At 39.3% G+C, this 25992-nt stretch overlaps 1 protein-coding gene across 2 annotated transcripts in view; it reads left to right on the forward strand.

The window, feature by feature from the left end:
* Positions 1-5622: 5622 nt before the first annotated feature.
* The window catches only part of CNOT6L (CCR4-NOT transcription complex subunit 6 like), a 32595-nt gene continuing 12225 nt past the window's right edge, over positions 5623-25992 (forward strand). The window contains exons 1-7 of one of the 2 annotated variants that reach the window (XM_075204035.1): positions 5623-5997; positions 10299-10408; positions 19804-19925; positions 20744-20930; positions 21158-21243; positions 21872-21961; positions 24271-24339. In XM_075204035.1, the coding sequence (XP_075060136.1) occupies positions 19814-19925; positions 20744-20930; positions 21158-21243; positions 21872-21961; positions 24271-24339 (544 nt within the window). In that variant the 5' untranslated portion in view covers positions 5623-5997; positions 10299-10408; positions 19804-19813. The remainder of the gene's footprint in view (positions 5998-10298; positions 10409-19803; positions 19926-20743; positions 20931-21157; positions 21244-21871; positions 21962-24270; positions 24340-25992) is intronic. The other variant, XM_075204024.1, reaches the window with a different exon arrangement.

Genomic DNA, 25992 nt, shown 5'->3' on the forward strand with positions numbered 1-25992 from the left:
TCTGGATCTGGTGTCTCAACCGGGTTACCCTTGAAGGTGGGGATCCCCTCTCCATCACAGCCCTCTCTGAAGTTCTTTACTGCCCTCATTGAGCTATAAAGTTTGGGGGCATGACCACCCTTACAGGGGATTTTAATTATTGTGCCTCGTGGGACCTGCCAGGCCCCCTTCCACTTGCTGGGGACCCGGGACCACCCACCTCCTAACCAGGTCCAGACTAGCATGGCTGCTCTCCTCTGTCGGGCAGAAAGCCAGAGTGATGCATACCTGGGTGCAGGGCCACACAGGTAGCGGTCGCAACCTTTACACTTGTCCTCAAATCATGACACGGACTGTGTCACATACAGCTTCTTTGCACATTCTGATAAACTGAGTAAATATAGGTTGTACTATTTTCATTTTTGCACCTTGCACTTTTAGGTTGCAGACTCCACTCCTCAGTGAGGGTCGGAGGCATGTATCTTAACATGTCCTTGCTGGACCAAGTTATTTTGCAGTGTGCCTCTAGTTGCAGCTGATGACAGCAGGCAAAATCAACACTGCTCCAAAGGAGGCTTCTGTCCTCCCTGAGCTTGACTTGGGACACCTGCATTACGGTTTGACAGGTGTACAGTCCCAGTCAAACTCCCCAACTGCCACTGAAGGAAGAAAGGTATTGGTGCAAGGAGGTGCCATGCATAGGAGCAAGAAGGCGCCAGGTATAGGAGAAAGGAGGTACCAGTGACACTTGAGGTCGCATCACTGGAGAGGCTGCGTCATTGGTGGGGGAATGACCAATAAAACACACTTCATTCTGCAAACATATTAAAATGTCATTACAGTAAAATTCTGCATTCAAAGTTAGAAAAATTGCGCCGTTCTCTCTTACCTGATCTTGCAGTGTAGACTACCTGACATTCTCTCTTGGTTGCTTTTGGAGCGTTGGTGTCAGCTGGCTTCTGGAAACCTGGAGTTCTGTATTGAAAATATGCAAAAATTGTATTATAGTTCAAAATGTAACAAACCCCGAAATTATTCAAAACACAACACTCCATTATGACCACATAAAACAACCCCCTAGAACAGACATAGACAATAAAATATATGAAAATTATTTACAATTATATACCAAGATCTTCCAGTCCTGACTGTCCAATATTTAGCATTCTAGCCACCACCACACAATAGAGATCATGCCCCACACAAGCTATTTCATCAGCTCCCCCCGCCAACCAATTTATCACCCCGTCAATTCATTAACCCCCCAGTTAATTCATTTCCCAGCCAATTCATTGTCTCCCCCCTAGCCACTTTATTATCTCCCCCTAGCCACTTCATTGTCCCCCCTCCCCAGCCACTTCATTAACCCTCTCCCCCAACCGTCAAGCAGCCTGTTAATCACTCCCCCTACCCCCACAGTTATCTCCCTCTTGCTTACTCACTCTGCTCCTCTTCTCTCCAGGCTCCGGGACTTCTTTCTTTTTGAAAGGTAGCTAACAGCACATCCGATGCTATTAGCTGCCCTGTCAGTGCAGGCGCAGGTTCAGTGATTAGTGTGGTCATGTAATCATCTCACGTGACCACACTAAGTTTAGCACCACAGCCGCACTGACAGGATTGCATGTGCATAAGCCACATTGTATACAGTGACATTCAGGGCCGCCCCGATCACTGAGGAAGTGAACAATGGACATTTTAGGTTGAATATATATATATATATTTTTATTTTTAAATGCTTGTGAATTGTCCCGGCGCTGCGCCCCCCAGGACCCAGCGCCCCCCAGGACCCAGTGCCCCAGGCTGCATTCTGATCAGCCTAATGGTTGATCAGGCCCTGGATGTTGGTGTAGTTTTTTTAATGACCTTATATGTTAGTATTTTATATTGGATTCGGTTTAAACAGACAACCAATAACTGACAGAGCAGATCAGCAGTAGAAGAACGATTTGCAAGGAAAACCAATCCAGCCGCTGGATGAAAATGGACTGTAGGTGTAGTTCCTTAACTTTGCATAATCTGGGGATTCTTTATTCTCTTATATCTCTCCAAACATAAGAGACAAAGCAGAGCAAAGAAATTCTAGTGAATACCCTTTATTTATAAACTTATAATAATCATTGTTAGCACTCACATTTTAAATGAAATAAAAACAAGTACAATATATCCCCCTCCTAAAGTGTGGCAATTCTCCCACCCAGAACAGCAGTTCAATGAATGTGTTTAAGAAGTCTTTTATTGGTGTATTTACTGGGGGAAAAAGGTCCTCTTTTAGCCAACATTATTTACTTTGCTGCGTGGGAGGTGTTCGCAAACACCCAGGAACAGCCACGGATGCTTTTCAACTTACAAAGTCTTACAAAGGCCATTGAGAAGTGAGTGTCTGAAGGCATTGTAACAACTGGCGCTGTGTATTGTCCTGCTGTTCAACTCGAGCAACAAGATGCTGTAGCATATCCTTCGCAGAAGGCTCCACCGGGGGATCAGGCATTATGGCCTGTTCTTACTGTCACGACTCTGAATGATTTTTGTAGATCCCTTGCCTCTGCTTAGATGGAACTTGCCCAGGAGTGCGGAGTCTAACGGATAGGAGGTTTTCACCAGGGATCCACGCAAGGGGATATGGACTCCGCTGCTCCTATTCCGCAGGTCGCGGTCTCCCAGACAAGAATTAGCAGAGGGTAGTAGAGGCAGAACACAATGGACAATGAGAATGATGATATTCACAGGATTAAAAGTTCACGGCTCACAAGTATCACTGATAATAATAACACTGGAGATAGTGGTAGGCTGCAAAGTAATGTATTGGCTGATGGTACAATAAGAATGAGAGAATATATACAACGGCAGAATATATACAACGGCAGAGACTAAACACACGGCAGGTTGGTCAGAATGCAGAGACAAATCCCATCATGCTACTTCATAGTTGATAACCCTTGACAACTGCATGAGATGAGTAAAGCAATAGTTCAAACGCAAGGATGATGAATGGAGAACACTTGGATCCAATAAAGTAACACACAGCAGATAAATGTGAATCACTGGTACAGCAATAGTCCAAACAGAGTAATAATATAGAACTGGCTGATCCGAAAACAAAGATGATTCAACGTAGCAGGTGGGTTACTGGTATCACGGTAATTCTCATTGTGGAAAAGCAATAAGCGTTGGTTCTACAGATAACAATCCCAAATGACATAGATGAACACAAGTACATCAAACAGTTCGTTACCTAGAAGTAGCGGAGGAGTGAAGTGTATCTGAGCCGTGCGTGGAACTACAGGTGACAGGTAACTCAGCTGTAGATTCAATAGAAGGTTCAAAGCAATATTGAAGCAGCCGGATAGAGACAAGCAGCTTGAGCTGACGTAATAGACACAGGTGCAGCAAGCAGTTCACGATAACAGTTCAGCGTACAGGTAACAGCAGAGTGAAGTTACAACTGAGCCAAACGTGGAACTACAGGTGACAGGTAACTTTGGCAGTGAATCTATCAGTGAAGTAATAGCGGTATTGGGCCAGCCGGGTAAAGATAGAAACTTGAGCCGTAGGAATAGCCAAAGGTGCAGCAAACAACTCACAGTAGTAGTTCAGCGTGCAGGTTAACAGCAGAGAGGAGTTTCAGTTGAGCCCAGCGTGGAACTACAGGTGACAGGTAACTTCGGCAGTAGATCTATCAATGAAGTAATAGCGATGTTGAACCAGCCGGGTAGAGATGGAAGCTTGAGTCAATTTTATTTTTAAAAATATAATTTTTAAGGTAAATCTATTTTTATTTATATTTATTTTTCTTAGTACTTACATTTTTAAGGATACTGTAATGGCGGTGGGGCATATACAGCAAAGAGGAAGGCGGTGGGGGGACCCTGCCAGATTAATTAGTCCTGGGACCCACAGCTTCTGAGGGCAGCCCTGGGGAGCACTACTGGGTGGCATGATATGACCTGGGGGTACTATGTGTGGCATGATATGAATTGGGGGCACTACTGTGTGGCATAATATGAATTGGGGTACTATGTGTGGAATGATATGACCTGGGGGTACTATGTGTGGCATGATATGAATTGGGGGCACTACTGTGTGGCACAATATGAATTGGGGTACTATGTGTGGCATGATATGATATAGGGGCACTACTGTGTTGCATATGAATTGGGGGCACTACTGTGTGGCATAATATGAACTGGGGGTGCTATATGTGGCATAATATGAACTAGGGGTACTACTGTGTGGCATAATATGGTATCAATGTATTATAATCCTGGCTGTACATCAGGAAGGGCCCTGTCTCTTTCGTTTGTACTGGGCCCCACAATTTCTGATGGCAGCCCTGTGTGTGATAACAAAAGTATACCCTCCTACTTCCATCCCTAGCCATAATTCCTTCTGCAATTCTCTTACCTCCATGCCACTAGAGACAGAGTCTGTTTTAAAGCAGCGTATCGGTATCATTATATCACAGGATGACTGTGAAACTGAAAATAATAATATGTGGCTCTGCATAGTTGATTAAGACAATGGCAAAATAGCCATATCAAGAACTCTCATTTTTTTTTAGTACCACTGTTTTACTATGGTACCAGTAAATTGATCACCCCTAATTGCCACCTGGTTTGTATTTTACCATCCTGGCCAGTAAGATGCTGGCTCATTAACAATTATATTAATAGATTTAGGGGCATATTCAATTGGCGGCAGGATTGCCGAAAATCCCACGCTCAAAAAATATAACCGTTAATACGGTAATATCTCGCTGGATTTCAGCTGGCAGCTCCCTAAGCTGCCAGCTGAAATCCAGCGAGTAAATTACTGTATTAATGGTTTTCCCGTGCAGGATTAATAATGGTAATATTTTTTGAGCGCGGGATTTTCGGCGATCCCTCCGTCAATTGGATATGCCCCTTAGAATTATATTAAAAAAACAACATAAATTATAATAGTGTGTTGGGCTACACAAACCTTTAGCGGCCCTCTTCAGCCATTCAAAATGTCTGTAATAATTAATATTCAAAATAGGTGTAAAGCAATAAAAATATTCATTGATTAAGAGACCCTGAAAGATTTCCTCACAAACCAACTAATAAGTATAATCCGTTTGTCTCAGTCAACATTCCAGCATAAACTTAACATCTCCTATAATAACCAAATGCTTTTCCACACTGCAGTTGTTTATATTTTGATCTTGCCTCTCACCTAATACATTACTCTACGTGCATTTCAGGAGAGGGAGAGATGGAGGGAGGGAGAGCGTTACAATTTAGATTAATTTATAATATGCCACATGAATGACTTTTAAAGCCTTGAAAGCTTGCAATGGTTTCACTGAACCATCAAAGGGACCGTCGTAAATAACTTTTCTCGTTTTTATTTGCAAACTATTGTCACAAATCACATACTGGTGTCCTAAATGCTGCCATCTTGTGCTGTCTGCCCCCTTCTGTCAGATGACGTGTTTTATCAGTACGTATTGCCCCCCCCCCCCCCTTCCCCTTGCCCTAAAGCACCATGCTACTTAGACCCCACGGTGACTTGAAGGGTACGTAACCCCAAAGGCTAAATTTAGCCGAGGCTGTGCCAGCAGGCCATGTCTCCTCCTCTTCCTCCCTCATCATCACCTCCTCATCATCATCATCAGGGCCCGCCTCGGCCTGTAAACGCCCCTTTTATCCCCCTCAGTGTACACACACATCCTCCTCACCCTTATTATTCATCTCAATATTTATATCCCTCCACTCAGCGGGCAGCGCTTATAAACAGCCCGGGGACTCACACAGCCGAGCGCGCTTGTCGGAGAGGAGCACGGTAGTAGCAGCGGGAAGCGGCAGAATACGAGCGGGAGCTAGGAAGGAAAACACCGAAGAGACCCAAGCTCGGCCAGTTCCCCCGCACCTCCTGCTGCCTGCATGTATTTACTGTCCACCGGCTCCCGCTTATCTCCTATCCCCAGCCAGCAGAAGCCAGGCCCGCTCGGAGAGCAGCAGCAGCGAGTGACCCCGTACTCTGAGGCGCTGAATGCAGGTGAGCGGGGGGAGGCGGTGTAGTGCTTTGTCTTGGCACATGATTGTGTGTGTGCTGCACATGTGCCCGGGCCCTCAGATTACCCCCACTGCCCCGGGTGAGGCCCCGCCAAGCTTTACTTCCCATGAGGAGGTGAGGGCCATAGCCCCCCCCCCCCCCTCCAAGCGCTGCACTCTATAGACTTGTTGTAAAATAATCCAGTAGCCCCCGAATAGTAGTAGTAGTAGTAGTATAGGTTACCCAGGTTTTCAGCATACAACTTATATTTATTGAGCTGACTTGTTGGTACACTTAAATGTTTCAGTTGTATTATTGCATTGATCTAAAATTTCTTGTCCTTTTCTATCTTCCGATTGTGTACTTCCTCCTTGTGTTCTTTGTTTCCCTTCTCCCATGAGGAAAATAACCTGTTATGTACTGTGGATAGAGGTTTTAGTTTACAATCATATCACTTTATTGGTTTAATCTTCTGCTTGGCCTAAAATGCAATAAAATGTTTAATTTTCTCTGTTCTTTTTTTCTTCTGGTGTCTGACATGTTATAGCTTATAGTCTAGATTTTGGTCACATATCCACTTTAGTTCTTTACACTGTATAAAGAAAATCAATGTTGTATTGTATTCTGCATTTATCTTCACAACTTAACTTCTAGTTGATGGCTTTAATAGACTTGCATTATTAATGGGCTGCTGCTGTTTGTAATTCTATGAATAATATTTTACACGAATAGGTTTCAATATTGTCTGTCCATTATTTTAAATCTTTTGCTCTGTATGCTAATGGTCCCAGTCTTTGTAGTTATACACTGGGTTTCAAGGTGGTGTTTTGGTAGAGTATCATGGTTATATTTTCAGAGATGTATCTTTAATGTGTGTGTTATATCTTTACGCAACCATTGGAGTGTGATGGTTTGTTGTGCTCCTACCTTCAGAGCATCCTTACTACAGGAGTATTTAAAATGATACATTGTAAATGAGGCCTAGAGATACTTCTTACTTAATGTCAATTAGTGACATTTTGAGTGCCTTATTTCAGTCCTGTTTTGAGGATTTTGTATATGCTTAAAGATGTAAGATACAATATATTTCTAGTGGTTGCATAACCTATGTTTGTTTTTGTCTCTATTATATCACGTGATATATATGTGGGAACTGTAGGAAGGAAGAGTGTGTAGCAGAGACACATACACAGCCTCAGCCTACAAAGGAGGAAAAACAAAACCAGCGGCAGAGACTATTCATACAGCAGTCAACTGTTTCGTTTTTATCTAATATTAGCTTTCACATTATTCCTTGCACAATGATTGTTTTTTGTTATGCTAGGTTACTGCTTGGTTTTATTCTTGGCTCATACTGTACCCTAGGTATGGCTTTTATTCTGGTGTTGATTGTGAACATGTATGGGATCCCACAGGCTATGTTGCATGTGTGAATGCCAGTGAGACTTGAACTCTTATTTTATTTTTTTATCTCTATCTCTAATCAGTTTACTCAATTTTGGTAACCAAAGGAAACTTTACTTTTACTGTAGCCATTTGTTCAGTACTACTCTAAAAAACAAAACTAAAAAATTCCTGGCTCCATTTTTAAAGTGCAGGACTTAAAATATAAATAAAATCTGTTCTGGGTACCTTGTCTGCTTTCTTGCTATTAAAAGCCTTTAGGGATGGATAAAACAGTTGCTATGGTTAGTAAAATGAACCAAAGCAATCCAGAATAATCCTGTCTTGAAATAAAGGCAAAGCAGTTGTGGAAAATATTTGCAACTTAATATTCCCCACAAAGTACTATTGTCCAACATTTCTTTGTAGTTTTTACTTTATAGGTGTTATAACTTGGTGTAGTCATCCATTGCAAACAGTTGTTTTAATGACATGCAGGTGAAAGGATGATGATGTAAACAAAAAGGCTCTTTAGAATTCAAACTTTCCGAATTGAAATAATGAATGTCTTTGTAGTCTTCCACTTTCCAAACTCTCTTCACCTATCTCTAATGACTAGCCCTAGATGATGGAGAAAAAATTTAATATTTTTTTGCCTTGTTGAAGTACAATATTTTCTAGACTGCAGTTATGTCTCTAACAGATATGGGGGCCTACTTAAGATTTTTGTCCCGTTAAGTGTCATCGCAACAATGAGAAATTTTTCCCCTGGCAGTTTTCTATAAAAGTTGCCGGGACAGCGCATCTGATGGGAGGCTGTTCTGGCAATGACTCTTTTCTAATGAAAACTCTGGGTTCTGACGCAGTGTCTTTACTACGCTTGTGCTACCTATGGATGTGCAGGGTAGGGCTGGCAAATTTTAGCCTGGGGGCAAGACTCTACATTTTAAAAGGGAAAAAATGCAGGAGACCAGCCCAAGGTAGCCCACTATGGACAGGCCTTAGGAGCAGATGTTCCCTGGCAGCAAGACTGCTGGAGAAGAATCTGAAGATCCAAGTGATGTATCAATCTACGGATGCCGTTGGGGTTTAAGCTCAAAAAAACGAAGCTTTTCAAAGATTGATGGAATTGCCCATACCCCAGTCCCCATTGAGAGTATTGTGTGGTAATCTGCCTAATGCAAAAGACACCTCAGCTATTTCCTGTGTTAGGCTTTTCTTAAATTACCATTTTGCTTAAATGCCTAGACCATGCGGTAACATCAGTTTTGACATGGTTTAGGGCTTTGTAAATAGGCCACATGGACACTAAAAATTAACTTAAGTCCATGGATGACTATTTTATGGTGAAAGCTATATTGCTCTTTTACCATTATACAGTATTGTGCTACTTGCTGCCGTATTACAAATTCTAGTTAAGAAACTGAAAGGATGCTCTCAGTACTGCAGCTGTCTTGAGGGTTGACGGGATGCCTTGAACTTGGTTTTTATTTTTGGGTACATTGTGCCTTGTCTGTACTTTTCTGTATACATGTTTGATATTGCAGGTTTTCATTAGACAAGTCTCAGACACAATCAGATCATTTTTTTATTTTTTGAGTCGTTGTTCAGTGTGAAAACCATGCTTGGACATAAGCTAGGAGTCTGCAATTCCTGCTATGAAACACTTGCAAGTCGTGCAAAATGTAGGAATAGTTTTAAGCACCATGGCAGGTAATGGCATACCTTTATAATGACCAGCATTCATAACATGTATGCTGGTCATCATTTTATACGTCTGTGCTTTCCCTTGTTGCTTACTACCCTTTGCCTTCACAAAAAGATTATACAAATAAGGTATTGCATACAAGCTCTTGATCCCCACCAGAATAACATTATCCCACCTATAACCACCCCCATAAAGGTTTTCGTCTCGCAGTGCGCCTCATGGAAATTATTATCTGCTTCCAACATCTGGCTCTTAAGGGCATAATGATCAGCACTGACATTACAATTTTGTTTAGAGCCACTTTCTCCTATAGGTTGACCCTAGTAAGGGTGGCACGAATATATCTAAGGGTTAATGCCAGGAACCAAACCTAATGGTTCATGGCAGGGGCATGGCACTGTCATGCATAGCTGGTCACTGGTGAAGGGGGAAGTGTCTTTAGTTGCCAGGGTACATTTCTTAGTTGCCATGGTGAACTGGCTTTTGGCATTTGACCAGCCCAGACTGCTTAGATAATTTAATACTCATTTAATCCTGCGTGGGTTTGACAAATCCTAATATAATTTTGGATTAAGGAATGTCAGACTTAGAAATAGGTGTATAAAAAGCAACTTTTGAGACTGCATGACCAATAGACTTGCAGAAACAGCCTGTGAGCTAGTCTTACATGGCCCATATTAAAGTCCTGTTCATTTGTCATAGTTGTTGTGGCTGGCTGACCACACTTTACCAGGCTGCATTTATTGGGGAAAAGTTTATGGCCATCCTGATCATGTTTTGAATTGGTATATGTTGTGTATAAGACCACAGTACCAGGCAATCCAAAACTGGCCAATCAAAATGCCTGTCTATAGTCTCTTTAATGCTGACCACATGCATTCTAATCCAGGCATATCTGTTAGCGGTATAGCTTCTCAAATAAATGGCCTAATTGCATGGATCAGATGGTATTGCTGTGCAATTTGTACTCACCTGTTTTTTTTACTGCCCTGTCCAATAAGATAAAACATGTGGCCAAAATAATCCTTGCATCAAATAAAGCAAAAGGTCTAACTTTTGAATATTGGTCATATGTAGTTGCTTGGTTTAACTACATCAGCCCATACATTTTTAGCTGATGTATGTTTAATGTAATAATAACTTGCACTCTAAGCTGTAGTTCACCATTGTAGCCAATAATGTCCTTTTAAAATCCATCCTTAAATTCTTCCAGGTTTCTTTTGCCCTCTTGGCCATCTATAACGCTGCTTGAGACGTTTTGCTTGGGGATTCTCCTACCTGGTGCTCTTTCAGCAATCAGCCCACTTCATGCTGATTTGACAGGTAACACAAACTGCTGTTTTCTAAGTTCTTTATTCTAAAACTTTTCCAATCCCGTTAACAGGGATTAAAAAAAAATCCATTCACCCCCATTCATTTCAGGTGATTTATTACAGCCACAGTTGCTAATGCTTCTGTCTAGGTCCCTTCTATTTGAATTTGCCTTCATGTGAATCTTGAACATGAATTAAAATGTCTAAATGACTACTATACCTAAAACACAAGTTGCCATTTATAACAAATGTAACTATTTGTAAATGTATAAATAGAAGTTCCCAAACCTTGATAGAGATGTGCAAAATACCCTCTAACCAGAGGTTTTCTTCAAAAGATAGCAAGAAGAGACAGATTGCAATGCCCTTCATTGTGGTTACCTAACCTGTTTTGTGGTTTGTTTGTTTTTTTTGTTTTACTTTATATTGAAGCATGATTAACAATCCCCTAGTCCTCAATTTGATACAGTTAATCTCTTGACAAATGGCACCAGATTTTACTGTGTCCTCATTTATTCAAGAACAAAATTGGTGAACATGAAGTCATGTATGAGAAAGAAACCCCACATTTAGTAGTTTGTTAAACTACCTTTAGCAGCAATCACTTGAAGTAGCCATTTTCTTTGCGTTTGGCAGTCTCTTGGTTCATACTTGAGCTTTGGCACACTATTTATTTTGAAAAATAGCAATCATGTACAGATACAAATCAACAATTAGTACATTTGCAGGGCAAGAAACAAAAACAGAGAACAGTACATGTCATGGGCATATGTCAATGAAGCTGAAAATGTTTGAGTAGCAAATATCTACAAAATAGCCAGAGGTTGTCAATAAACAGACATGTAAGTATACAATTGGGCACACATTTCTTTTAAAACACTATTCCAGCTCAGTGTTGATGTTTGAGGACACTAACTTAAGCACAGTTTGAGCTCTGGGCTTTGACTTGGTCGTTCCAAATGCCTGAATTTTTTTTTTTCAGCCATTCAATTGTAGGTCTTGTAGTATGCTCCAGTTTTGTAGTCTTATTTCAGGAACCAATTTCAGTTAAGCTTCAGTTATTGGCCAAATGACACTGGTATAAATAGCAGTGTTGGTGTGAGGCATCCACAACTGTTCTTCATGGTTAGTATGAGGCTCTTGATATGTTGCATTTGGTTTTTGCCTTGTATGTGTTGTACATTAAGGCAATACTGTTCCAGAAGTCTTGTGTTTGTTGAGATGCAACTGTACAAAACCATGTAATACCACAATTTTTTTTTTTTTTTTTTTTTTGTATGGTGGGAAGGGGCTTTCTCCTGGTTACAATTCCATGAAAGCCATACTTGAGTGTTTTGTTTTTGTTTTTCTAGTAGTAGACTTATGAACTTTTACTGTCTGACAAAGGCATGTTGGTCCCTTTTTAATAATTGTTTTGGTTTCATTGCGATTTCTTGGCATGTCATACAATCTAAACTTTGTATGACATTTCCTGGGTGTACAGTCATGGGAAGAGTGAAGACCTTGGGTAGTGTTCTCGTTTGTAAATCAGTCGTTGTAGACTGACGGACTTTAATTTGTATGGAATTGGCCTTATGACCTGTTTCCAGGTTGAGAAACATCAATTGCTTGTGAAATCATTAGTTGTCTTTTCTTCTTGGCATGGTGTTAAGAAACCTTGTGACTGCTTCATACTGTACTGTTAAATATTCAGGGTTTTATGTAGTGGTGGTGGCACTTGCTCATAATCAAATAATGGACAGTAAGGATGAATTTCACATAAGGCACTATCATATTTGCATGATCTATTTAGTTGAATAAGTAATGACAAAGTAAAATCTGTGGTGCTTTAAATTCTTCAAACACACAAGTGTCATGTAATAAAATCCTCACTCATGATAAAAATTGCTAAATGTGTTATTTTTTATTTTATTTTTTTATAAATAAACCTTTATTGGTTTTAACATTGTACAAAGGTTAATATCAACAATATATCAAAAGTTGTTGCGGTACAGTGTTTATAAATAAGGGAATATGAAAGTACAAAAGTAGTGTCAAACAAGAGAGGAACAAAAATATACCATAAAGAAATTTCATGCCAAGATTTATTAGGGGAAGAAGTACAAGGTGGATAGATGGGGCTGGAGAAGATGGGGAGGGAGAAATGAGGGTGGCTATGCAAGTTTATTTAATGAAAGGAATGTCTCGAAAATGTTAACCAGATGGATTTTGATGTGATGTGTTACAATTTTACACCATCCACCCTAAAGATTTCCCTCCCCATGTCTTATGCAATGCTAGATGAACTTATTGGTTTTTAAAAGCCTCTCCAAAGACTGAAGGGACAGGTAGTTTTGAACATTGAAGTTTCCTTGGCAGTTACCAAGGTGTTGCATGGTAATATCTACTGTGCTTTTTAAATGGGGGTCCTGACTCGCTCTATGAAGCAACTGATTTTTAATGCTAGCTCAGAGTTGCTTGGTTAAAAGCCCTGCTGCAGACTGACCTCTCCATGATACTCTTCTCTGATGCTGTTTTCCACAGTAATATCAAATGTTTGACTTTACTCCATAATGTAATGGATATGGTTTTCTGTTTTCCACTAATGCTACAACCACACAACTTTCACTTCCATTATATTTGAAGAAATAAGCTTGTGCTTTGATGTTAATGCCCACTGAAGGGCTGAATCCTCTCACTGTATTGACTATCTTACTAAATCATAGTTCTAGAATTAGTAGTTAACATTTACAATGCCACAGACTAAAATCCACCATAATTAAAATGTTATGATGGAACATTTTGGTCACATTAGAAGCTGGCCAGTTATCGCCTTTTTAAATTAGAATCTGCAAGTGGTACATGACTTGTGTTTAGCTAGTCTTCAGTTTATTCTGCTTCAGTTCACCAGTCAATCAAGCAAGACATTCTTTAGGTGCCCATAAATACTGCAGTTTTGATGACCACTTAGGAATAAAATATATTGGGTGGATGTTAAATGCTGTTGAATGATGAATGCGTTTACCATAATAAGGTCTTCTGACTGCCCGTATGGTGTGCCCTTTCTGAAATGCATAACAAAATCAACTCTGGTGTTTGTGCTTGGGTTGAACTAGTGATTTCATTGCTTTTAGATGTTTTCTGCAGTCTTCTCCTTGATGTATTTGATATGGTAAACATGCCCTTCCCCTTGCTAAACTATTAACACATCTCTGCTCCCAGTAAGCATGTTAATGGATCTTATAACACATAATCTAAACACAACCTTGCTGATCTTTTCTTTAAGGCTATGTGGCAAGATCACTGTTTGGCTGTATACATTGTCACTTTGGGGATTATTAGTGTTAAAAGATGACTACATACACTCTGCCACAAACCTAAAATGTGAAGGGGTTGAAGAAATCCTGACGAAGGTGGTATCTAAAAATTCATATCTTCATATAATTCTCTATAGCTGTAAAGCTAGGAGTATATTTTATGGGCCAGGCGGTCCACAATGACCATCATAGTCTTACGAACACATGCTTATCTGTCTTGTGTTACTATTCGCTCAAAAACTCCTGTTTTCATAGGTCATACATTGTGCATCTGCTTAAGTATAGATAACCAAATGGAAACTGCAAGTACAGAATAACTGTAGTGATTACATGCAATGTCCTTTTTATATCCCATGGCTATCTTGATTCATTTCATGTTCATTCTCTTTATCTCATGGACTTTGGTTTTAAATTGGGTCCATTTGTTAGAGAAGTCATACATTTTAAGCAATACTACAACATGCCATAACTTCTGTATCTAATTTCTTGTCTATACTAACTTTACAAATTGTGGTATGTTGAAGCCTTTAGTCATTTGTGTGGCATTGTGTTGAGTAGTGTGAATATAATGTTTCTCATTTGCTTCATTACCCATAATTTTATTATTTCACAGTGTTATTTTTGAGTCTATCTAGGGCTCCAACAGGCACTCCCCTCTAATTATGGCCACACCCAATCATTAAACTTGCAAGGTCACCTGTTACATTGACACTTAAATGTATTGGGGTGGAGATGGCCAACATTCTCGTAACATTACAGAACATGATATGTAATGAGTGGTGCACAGCTGATTGGAGACAGGCATATGTGATACAGCTGTCTCTTCAGCTCCAAGTGTAAGTAACAAAGCACATATATATATATAAATTTATAGGTTCGATGTATCTGAAATCCAAGCGAAGATTACTTTTTATATTTGCAGGCTAGTGTAACAGATCTGAGAAAATGGTATTTGTACACCTCATTGAGTGCAGTGAGTTGATATCATTTTATGAATTTAGACCTGGCGAAAAAAAGCTTGAACCATTGGTCTTTACTCATTGTGGCATTTTTAGTAATTTAACATCCACTGATTTAAGGTGCCACTCTGTGCTAAATCTCAGTCCTTTACCCAGTTGTACTTTTCTGAGGACTCCCAACATCTGCTTTATTTAGAAAGGTCCCAGTGCTCCAATGTAATCAGTAACCTTCAGTACTACATTACTCTCTGTATCAAGAAGGATTGTAAGCAGCAGCAGTTCTAACTAAGCCATAGCGGTGCTATACTGCTGTGGAGACACCCACGCAGCACTAAAGGTGAAAGACAGAGGTCCCAGCTGTAAGGTTGGGTCTATGACTACAGAAAGTACAATTCTTAAATCAATCAGAATGATCATTAACCAAATACACTATTTTAGCGGTCTAAATGACCAAGCATAACTAGTACATGAATTTAACATGGAACATTAGTAAATGAGATTTAATATGGCAGAATGGCCACTATGCTTAAGGCATATAAAAATAAGATGGGAGAGGGGGGTTGCAGTAATATTATGCAAATTAGTTTATTATAATAAAAACAAGTACAGAAATAGAAAAACTTTCTTATCTCTATTTTGGGAGAATGAGTTTGATCCATATTTCTGCAATCTGAATTGGCTTCCAGGTAAAATCAACAAAGATGCCTTAATCCGATGGTGGATTTAAAAGATCAGCTTCCCTCTGAGGTCACTCAGTCAGTTTACATGCTAATGGGGTTAATTCACACTGGCTTGTGAAACAGTATATTCAAGAATAACCAGAAATTCTTAGAAGCCATAATTTTCTTAAACATCACAATCATAATATATGCAATCAATGGGGTATTAGCCTACATGTAGTCATAAAACATCACTATTGGGGAGATATTGTATTTTTATGGCTTCCCTTGGAGGCTAGTTTTGCTTACTTAATGTGCCTAGGTGCTCTAATCATACACTTGTATAGGGATTTTTGCATATATGAAGGATAAAAAAAAAATTTTTCCCCTTGTTCTGGCTCTGAAGACTGGGCAATAAACTTAGAGGTGTGGTGCTGAGTCTGGAGTTGGCAAGCCTCCTGAACAGAACACCCCATGTTTGGAGACAGGCTGGGTACCCAGATGCTTCATGGGTAGTACTGTCATGAGGGAGTGAACATCTTGTGTGTTGTTGTTTTTTTTTATTATATTATGCTGCTTATTTTGCCCATGGCAGAAATTGCTGTTCACATGTGTAAGAGAAATAATCAAATACATTTTGGAGAGCACTTATACATAAGAGCCTGTCTAAAATTTCCTTAACTTTAATGAAGTAAGCAGGAATCTTGCAGCTTTCTCATTCAGGAAGGAGGAAGCCATGTGATGCACACTACAGTTCCTCTGCTCTCAGATGTGCTGTAGGCTCTGTGACCTCCCTGCATTGTCTAGTGGACATCACGTCATGTGGAAGTATAGTAAAGAAGCAAATTAAGTGTATTTGTAGGTGGCTGTGGTGTTACAAGCGCATATCTGGAATGCTGCACTACTGAAAACTTGAACAATTTCTAGACTAGATATTCCCTGCTCACAAATTCAAATATACTTTTTACTACCCTTTTTTTTTTTTTTTTTTCCCACCCCTCCCCCCCCCCCCCCCCCCATCTTCCCCTGTTCTATAGGTATATTAGTTTGTACAGATACACATGGGATTTGTTTGTCTGCCCTTGGAGCAATCTTGCATGTTCTATATGCATCCAGGATGCTAGTGAAAGCGAAAAAAATAAAATTAAACAAATTTACTTATGTGGCTTATGTTCCTCTAGGGCAGTGCAGCACATCGGTGTGTCGCAATATGTTGCTGAGTGTGCAGCGGCATAATGCCTCCAACAGGAGGAAAAGCACAAGATTTTTGGCAGTACATGCATGCTTTTGGTGTGCCGTGGACTTCTGGCAAGGACTTAGGTGTGCTGAGGGTGAGAAAAGGTTGTGAAGCACTGCACTAGGGGATGCCATATGTATTGCCATTTCTACAATTTGAGTCCGGTAGAGTTAATTTAACATGTTCTTAGTAGCTCCTAGTTCAGTGTTTCTTAAACCTGATCCTTGGGACCCTAACAGTACATGTTTTCCATATCTCCTTGCTTTAGCACAGGTGTAGTCATTACTGACTGGCACACTGTAACAGATCCACAGGTGGTATAATAATTTCCGTTGTCACCTGGAAAACCTGCACTATTAGGGGTTCTCAGGAATAGGATGGAGAAACACTGATCTAGTTGACAAGACTGGAGAACTGTTCAGTTTCTATAGAATGCTATTTTAACATCTTCAGATAGCATTACTTGTTGGCAACTTATGTTAAGCCCACACAATAAAGGGAGCCTAACAGATGTACACATTGTATTAAATCATTGTTGCTCTGACACTATAATATGGATATTATAGTTGGTATATATCAAATATTTGTATAAGTAGCTAACCTGTTTTTATGTAGTCTTAAACTACCTTTAGGAAGTATGTTTGTTTGAACTATGACACGCAAGAAAAAAAAAAAATTACAGCGACTTCCTCTAAAGAAGAAGTTTCAATTGTATGTGGGTTCTCTGCCAAATCCACTTGAACTTGTTTTGCTGTATTAAACTCCTGTCAGTACATGTTTGTGCCTGTAGTTGTTCTATTATAGGTGTTGTCATTCCATAATGTGTATGAAAACATACTTGTTTGAGATTTTCATGGGTTTAATGTTTGGTCTTTCTAGATAGCTGTTGGCGTCACTTCTGTGGTTGACGTATCTGAAATCATGGTTGCTTATCCATTTTTTCCCTGTATAGAAAGTTGCATGTGCTTATAAATGTAGGTTATCTTGACACTACTAATTAACATGACTGAATTTTGAACAATATTCACCTATTTCAAGAATACTAGCAATCAAGACTAGAATAGTCACAACTACTCAATGTAAAGTGCTAAGCAATATATTGGCACTGTACATTGAAAATGCCTTATAAACAATGGTTTATAGAGGGTAAAGGCTTTAAATCAGGCCTGTCCAACCTGCTCCCCTCCAGATGTTGTGAAACTGCAAGCCCCAGCATGCTTTGCCAGTAGACAACCTGTTGATAGCTGGAAGAGCATGATGGGACTTGTAGTTTCACAACATCTGGAGGGCCGCAGGTTGGACAGGCCTGCTTTAAATAAACAGTGCACAAGAGGAGATGGCTTCTTTGAAAATGATGCCAGCATGGTTTTTAGTGTCTTGGCTTATATGGGCAACTTCAGAAGCATGTTTAAGATAAAATCCTTGGTGATGGTTCTCATTTCACCTTTGGTATAGACCTACAGAATTAGATGCTAACTTGTTTAGAATAGTTAACATAAATACATGATTTGCTGTTTCCAACTGCCTTATCAAGAGGATGTGGTTGTCTGGTCTCCTCCTACTCTTAAGGTGTACATAAACTGTAATTTTGTAAGCCCATTTTAGACCTAATTAGCCTCAAATTGCAGCATAGATGAGCGGATACCAATCAGACGTTCAGGTATATTAAGCATGTTGGCTGTTGCATTAGGAATTGGTGTTTGCAGACACTGTCTGACCACCCTACCAGTGCACTTTGATCCTGCACATCAATCATCTCTTTGATTGGGACATACATGTGTGTTCCCTGTTGTCTCGACAATCTGCAAAACTGTAATGAGGGTAAGTAGCCTAAGGTAGCACACAAATTAATGTGTTGTATATCATGCCATCTTTTCATAGTTGTCCAAATGACAGCTACTAAAAAAACAAATTTTCTGTTTTGTTGGGAAGAATGAAATAAATGCTGCTGCTGTGTAGGGTAAAAGTACATGCCCTGCTCTCCATTGTTTTTATTAGGAGACCTACAACTTCAAAACAAATCTCTTCATGACATGTTCCATACAAAGTATTTGTATGGATATTGACAGCTTTTGTAAACAAAAGCTTTGCCATGTTTCTCTGTAGTGTTGCACACCATAGATGGCATTATGCATCACAGTTGTAGCAGGATAAGCTGTAACATACTCATAGCTGATTATTTATGATATAAATGTTATCCTTCAACTTATGATATAGCCTTCTTTGCTTCTAAACCATTAGGCATTGTATAGAATCACTATTTATAAGGTGCCACAAAATGTCTACAGCGCCATACATGGCCTATACAGAACGCAGTGGTTCAGAACACATTACATGAAAAACAAAATACAAAGACCGAACCTACTAAATATACAGATAACATGGCACTGTGTCTTATAGACTGTATTGTAATAGGCAAAGTTTAGAATTCAGGCATCTGAATGTAGTATGTGGCTTGCATGTTAGTTCTATATTGTATGGTTATGCTTAACAGACAGAATGTTCCCAATGGCAGCTGCTTGGAACGGCATTAGGTTTTCCTTCCCGCAAGTGTACTCAAAGCACTGTTAAAATTGTGGAAACATATCATTAACAATGCTTAAACTAGGCTAAAATCTTACTATGCATTGTTAAAAACCTAATTTTCTCTAGTGATAGAATGTAGTGGACAGACAGTTTTTAATGTCAGCATGCATGTGCACTTCATGTGACAGGAGTTAAAAACTTGCATCAAACCTGAACATTTTCATTACAAAGGAATGTTCACTTGATAATGGCAGCAGTTTGAAGTCATTTCTGTTAAAAATTTTGTGCATTTAGGTCAGTGACTTTACAAATAACTGCACAGCTCCTTGATGCAGACATGTCATGGACGAATTCCATGAAGTGAAGAATACTACTTGACTTTTGTTTTTGTTTTTTTATGAACTGCATTTTCTTGCTGTATTAGTGCTTGCAGAACTTGTTAAATTATTATGTTAATATGGTTGATTAGCTGAAGAGGTATGTAAGCAACAGTAGTAGCTATTGCTTCCTAATGTTATCTCTAGGTTACCTTGTTTTAATTTGACCCAGATCTTGTTGAATGTGCCTCCTGTAGGAGCATATGTTGGAAGATTTAAGCACAATTCCTTAAATTGAGGTGTAAGTGTGGACCTAAACAGTTTCTCTATTTAACCTGCATTGCCTTGTTTTCAGGCATTTGGGGTAGACTGTAACCGTCTTGGATTTTTTTTTTTTTTTAAATCCCCTAGACTAACAGGGATGCCCAAAGAAAAATATGACCCACCTGATCCTCGTAGAATTTATACCATCATGTCAGCAGAAGAGGTGGCCAACGGCAAGAAGTCTCACTGGGATGAATTGGAGATTTCTGGTGAGTTTGTTACTTCACATCATCCTCTCCTATTTGCAGTTATTTTTTTTATTTTTTTTTGTTACTTGTTGCTTCTTATTGTACTATTAAATCCTTCTGGCATGTACCTCACATGGTGGTTAATGCAAAAAGAGAATAATCCTTGCGTATAATTTAAGTGCACACTTTAAGACACTGATGGACAACACATGACCCAACTTTGTTTGCAAATTTATTTTGTTCTAGCGTGCAACAATTATTTAAGTTGCCTGTTCATATGTTCTGATAGGCAACTGATTAAATGTATGATTTTTACTTTTCACTCAAGTAATGTGAGGCCCTTTTGTGCAGCCATCTATCCTTCAATGTGCCTCCCAAAGTGCATCAGTCTGCCCATTAGTTTTAAGGAGTGGGGTCCATAGTAACTTTAAACAGTTACAGTAGACACTGATACTATCTTGACACATGAAGATGTGGCTTCCTTTTTGTGAATGCAGAGATCCATTTAAAATGCTGAATAGGATGTATTTATAATTTTTAAAAAGTACATGAGATTGTACAGTAGCAGATCATAATTGCTATAAAGTTAATAAAATGTCATACTGCTACTGTCCTTTCTATTGTTTGCAGTTTTATTTTTTTAAACCATAAATTGGCTACATATTTTTTTTTGTTAACATTTCATAACTCACATTTAAATGTTCATGAACTTAGATACACATGTCGTCTGTTTAGTAATAAACATTTAAATACAAAACGTATAAATACAGTAACTCCTGTATTTCAGAGGTTAGAAGATTATTTCTTGTGATTGGTAACAACCCCTTTCTCTTCTACAGGTAGGGTGCGGAGCTTAAGTACATCGCTCTGGTCACTGACGCATTTGACTGTGTTGCACCTCAGTGACAACAACCTCTCTCGTATCCCATCTGATATTGCCAAGCTCCATAATCTGGTTTATTTGGACCTTTCATCCAATAAACTCAGAAGTTTACCAGCAGAGCTAGGGAACGTAGTGTCTCTCAGGTAAGTGTGTGATTTGTGTAGGCATTTGTGAAACAAGATTGTGAGCTTCTGAACAGCAGTCTAAGCACACTTGTGTACTTTTTTGTTAGTGTTTTTGTTTTTTTTTCACATATACCGTTTAAGGATAGGATGGAGACTTGGTCCAGGTCTCCAGTGCACATCTTAAAATACTGATTGTGGTCATAGCAATACTGAAATCCATTATGACATTGTTTGTTTCAACACAGGGAATTGCTTTTAAATAACAATCTGTTACGGGTTTTACCTTATGAACTGGGGCGACTGTTCAGGCTTCAGACCCTTGGGTTAAAAGGTAAGTTAATTATATTTTCTTTTTTTTTTTCAGACTTAACTGTAGTGTCTTTTTATAGTCGAAATGATGGAAGGTTAATTCAAACTAAATGGGTGCAGTTAAGCTTGGTCTTTGTTATAACTGGTTTACATGTGTTAAAGCTTCTACAATTGCATGTTTGTATTTGGACAAGAGATTGCTGCTGCAAAAGTCTCTAAATGGTTTTAGAGTAAAGGTTGCATCGAGCAAGCAGTGTGTTCATGGTGACTGCACTATGGACAAAAGCATTTGTGAGCCTTAAAAGGGTGCAGTGCATACGTACACCCCATGTTTATCAGATGCACATGGCCACAGTGGAGCTTTCTTCTAGGATTTGTAGAACATGACCCTTGTGGCTAAAGAAAGCAGCTGCATCAGCTGAGAACTTTGTTTGTTATTTGACTGAATTTTATTTTTCATTTTGGTCATGCTTGCGGTGTTTGCTAAAAAGCTATGTTCCGTATGTACGTTGATAAATCGCAGATCCACAGCTTTTATTTATTCATGTGAGCGCACAGGTTGACACTGACCAAGCAGCTTAGTAACATGGTACATACAGTACAAATCTATTCTGTATGCATTTGACAATGCTGTCTTCTGAATTCTTCAGGCAATCCTTTATCACAAGATATTCTTAGTCTGTACCAGGAGCCAGATGGGATCCGAAAGCTACTGAACTACATGCTTGACAATCTAGCAGGTATTGGCTTCAACTATCTATATAAAAACAAAGTATGAATTGTGCCATGTTTGATCTTTAAGACCTTCACCAGTGCGAGTGATTCTCTGTTTTTAGACTACTTGTGATAACTGCTGTCCTAAGCATCAAACAATTCTTCCACTTGTTGAAATGCTTACTTTGTGACTATATGAATCATTAGTTACTGTGCACATTGGTTCCAAACTGAAACTACTTTATACATGCATTCCAGGACTAAAACCATCATGGGGAAGGATTCTTTTTGGTTCTACACAAAATAACCGCTAAAGCAAAAACATGTTCTCACACTTTAAAGGTCTTAACTTTAACTATTAAGTCAGCTTTTGTGATGAGTTTGTGCTTCTGTCGGAAAGATGGTGTCTGTATCCTTTCACTTTGGGCACTACCGAGTGTTTTAACCTATATAGGAATGCATTCAGGAGGCATCAACTACTTAATAGAAGTATAATTCATAGGGTAAGGGCTTTCAAATGTGCTGTTTCATATGCGGTCTATTTCTTGCCGCTTTATATGCCAAGTATGTTTTTATTCAGCCCCGAACTTCAGAAATTCTAGACATGTTCTCTAAAACTCAAATAACTTTTAACAATCAAACGCTGCACTTAAACTAGCATTTTAATCACTATGCATCAGTGATTAAGCAGAGGCTCGGCATTAACGTTTAAACTAGTGATTGTAGTGTGTATAAAGTACATATTGGTGTATCAGAGTTTGTGCTCAAATACTGTGCTTTAAAACCAATGTGCTAAGTTTTTAACCATGTTTATGTAAATGAGATGTGCAAACCTTCCTGTATAGCCAATCTAGGCAGTTGTGTTTTACAACAGAAGCTAGGTCAGACCTTTTTCTAGTCTGAGTACACAACTGTCAATAAAGCTGTTTTCTTATTGATGGGTCAGTGACTAGTGGGAAGCTAAACTGCACAGCAAAAAAAAGTTGAGAACCTGCATGGCAACACATCTTTCAGTACTTGAAAATATGGCCCTGTCTATGCCCTGTTGGGGACCAGTCTTTAGTGCCACAGGGAGTAGATCTACTTTAATTACTTTAATTACAATTGTTGATTCTCTTGTCTGATTGTAACTGGGTTGTTGCTGTCAGGTGTGTGCTGTGTCCACATAGGGATTGCTATGCAATTCGGCTACATAATTATGTCTTCATCAGGGACTTTCTCCATAAAGGGATGACTGCACATACACTACGTGGCCAAAAGAATGGGGATGCCCGATCATCACATCTGTTTGTGTTGACCATTCCAAAACATAAGCATTAATATGTAGTTTGAGCAGCAAAGGGAGCAACAACACCCTCCATTCTTCTGGGAAGACTTTCTGGTAGATTTTGGAACAAGACTACAGGTAGTTGCTTCCATTAAACCACATTAACATTAGTGAGGTTGGGCACTTAAGTTTCCCTTCCAAATCATCCCAAAGCTGCTCGTTTTTTGTTGGGGTTCTGTATGCAAGTGAAGTTCTTCCACACCACACTCTGGGAAATCCATTTTTGATGGACCTCTTTGTGCACAGGGGTATTGTCATGCTGGAACAAGAGAGCATTCCCCAAACTGACACACGATTCTCTAGAATGGCTTTGTATGATGCATCATTACAATTTCCCTTCACTGGAAGCATTTTGGCCTCTGTCGAACCAAGATTCAGCCGACTGCCAGATGGTGAACTTCAATTCATCACTCCAGAAAATGTACTTCCACTGCTGTAGAGTCCAATGGCAGTGTGTTTTACCACTGCAGTCTGTTTGGCATTTGACATGGTGATCTGAGGCTTATGTGCAGCTGCTTGGCCATGAAAACCCAATCCATGAAGCTCCCAATAAGCAGATCTTGTCCTGCTGTTCTTTCCCAGAGGCACTTTTGGAACCCTGCAGGGAGTTTTGCAACCAAAGACAATGTTTTTACACACACATGCGGTTCAACTTTGTGGCTGAGTGTTTGTTGTTTTCAATTCACAAAACAGCATTTACAGTTGACCGAGGGCAGAAATTTGATTAACTGACTTGTCTACTCTGAGCTCTTCAGTACAACCCAGCACTGTCAGTAACTATCATTCTACTGCTAATGGTTGACTATGTATGCTTGAGTTTATATGTCTGTTAGCATTGGGTGTGGTACTTTTGACTGTATTGTAGGTCACTCTTGCACCCCAACAATCAGATCACCTGCCAAGTTCTCAGCCGGGTTTTCAGGAAAAAAGCAGTTTCTGTATTTGGCATTCCCAGTTTGTGAAGCAATCTGCCCTTTTTAGGCTAAAATTTATTCTTGTACATTACAGTTCATCCAGAACAGCTTCCTCAGAGACCTTGGATTACTTTAAAAGAACGAGACCAAATTCTCCCCTCAGGTATTTATTCTTCTCTTCTGCTTTTTATGTAAATCCAAAACTGTTATATATATTTTTGTATAGTGAAGCTCTGTTGTAAGGGCAGTACAGTAGAGGTCCTCTCAAAGTGTTTAAAAATCTAAATTCTTCTAAATTTGTATGCACATTGATATTTATTGAAGCAGTTCAAACTGCAATGTACTTCTGAAATACAAAGAGGCCAGTGTACTTTAACAGTGTTTAATGGAAAGCAAGGCAAAACTGTCCAATATTTTTAAAGGTTATCTTGATGCATATCTGCTAATGACTGGCACTCGCTGACTGAAACATTGCATAATGAAAACATCTTGAGCAATATTCCATTGTTTTAAATTCATCTGATCTCCTTTTCAATATGTTTTGCATAGATTTAAATACAGTTCAGATCCCACTCATGGTATTTGCAGGTTCTGCAGGGAACCTCTTAAATGATGGTCCTATTTATAACTAATTTTTTTTCACTGTGCATTGAAAAAGGAAAGATTTATGTTGTGGGTTTTTAAGCTTTCTTTCCGATTGCAGAATACTAATCAAGGTTTGTAATCCACTAATTAGCAGTATTAGCAGACCTCAAAGAACCTTATCTGTGCAGATTAACAGTGAAAATAGGTTGCTAAACACCATATACTTTTTTTTTTTTTTTTTTTTTTGTTTACTTCTGGAAATGCCAGAATTGTTTCATCATGCCAATTTAAGATGGCACAAATAAGGTAGTGTTAAGGGATCTCTTGTAAAGAAAATACCAAAAAACATTACAACTACCACATTCACAATAAAAGTACCGTATATACTCGAGTATAAGCCGACCCGAATATAAGCCGAGGCACCTAATTTTACCACTAAAAACTGGTAAAACTTATTGACTCGAGTGGCCTAGGGTGGGAAATGACTTGCTTTTAATAAACTCGGGCTCCCAAAATGTCTCCAAATGTACCAAAAAATCAGCAACCATATTAGTAAGGTGTCTATAGCGTTCACATGGGATAGCAGATGCCACAATTTGGAAAATATTGAAGAGGATATGTTTGTCATTAATAATTACTAGATAAACTGCTCACCCCAGGTACTGCACCCCTCTCCTACTAGGCTGTCTTTAGGACAGTACACACATCTTGCATCTTTCTCATTGACGAGGAGCTCTGGATGTGTCCCCCTGTGTTTACTCTCCTCAGTGCCTGGTAGGGAGGGAGGGATTTTCTTCAGCCCTTAACTTCCGCAGTGGAACACAAGTTTGCGTTCCAAATGCCAAACTTCCTGTCAGTGCGGAAGTTAAGGGATGAGGGACCAGAGAACAGGGACACACGAGTATAAGCCGAGGGGAGCTTTTTCAGCATAAAAAATGTGCTGAAAAAGTCGGCTTATACTCTAGTATATACGGTATGCTAATTTTATCCATAAGGGAACCTTGAGCATTAATTCAAATGTGCTTTGTTTCCATACATTTTCTTATAGATGTTAGTGCACCAGTCTGGCTGTAGGGTACTGACTAGGTGGTAGCCTTAGTTTTGAAGTTTTGGTGTGTTCATCATTCTGTTTACAATTATTTTTTTTTTTAATATTCTGAAAGTGGGTGGAAAGAAAAATGCTTTTTCCATACTTATTGTAGATCATACTTGCCAACTCTTCTGGAATGTC

The sequence above is a fragment of the Mixophyes fleayi genome, chromosome 1 (assembly GCF_038048845.1).
Source record: "Mixophyes fleayi isolate aMixFle1 chromosome 1, aMixFle1.hap1, whole genome shotgun sequence".
Lineage (NCBI taxonomy): Eukaryota > Metazoa > Chordata > Amphibia > Anura > Limnodynastidae > Mixophyes > Mixophyes fleayi.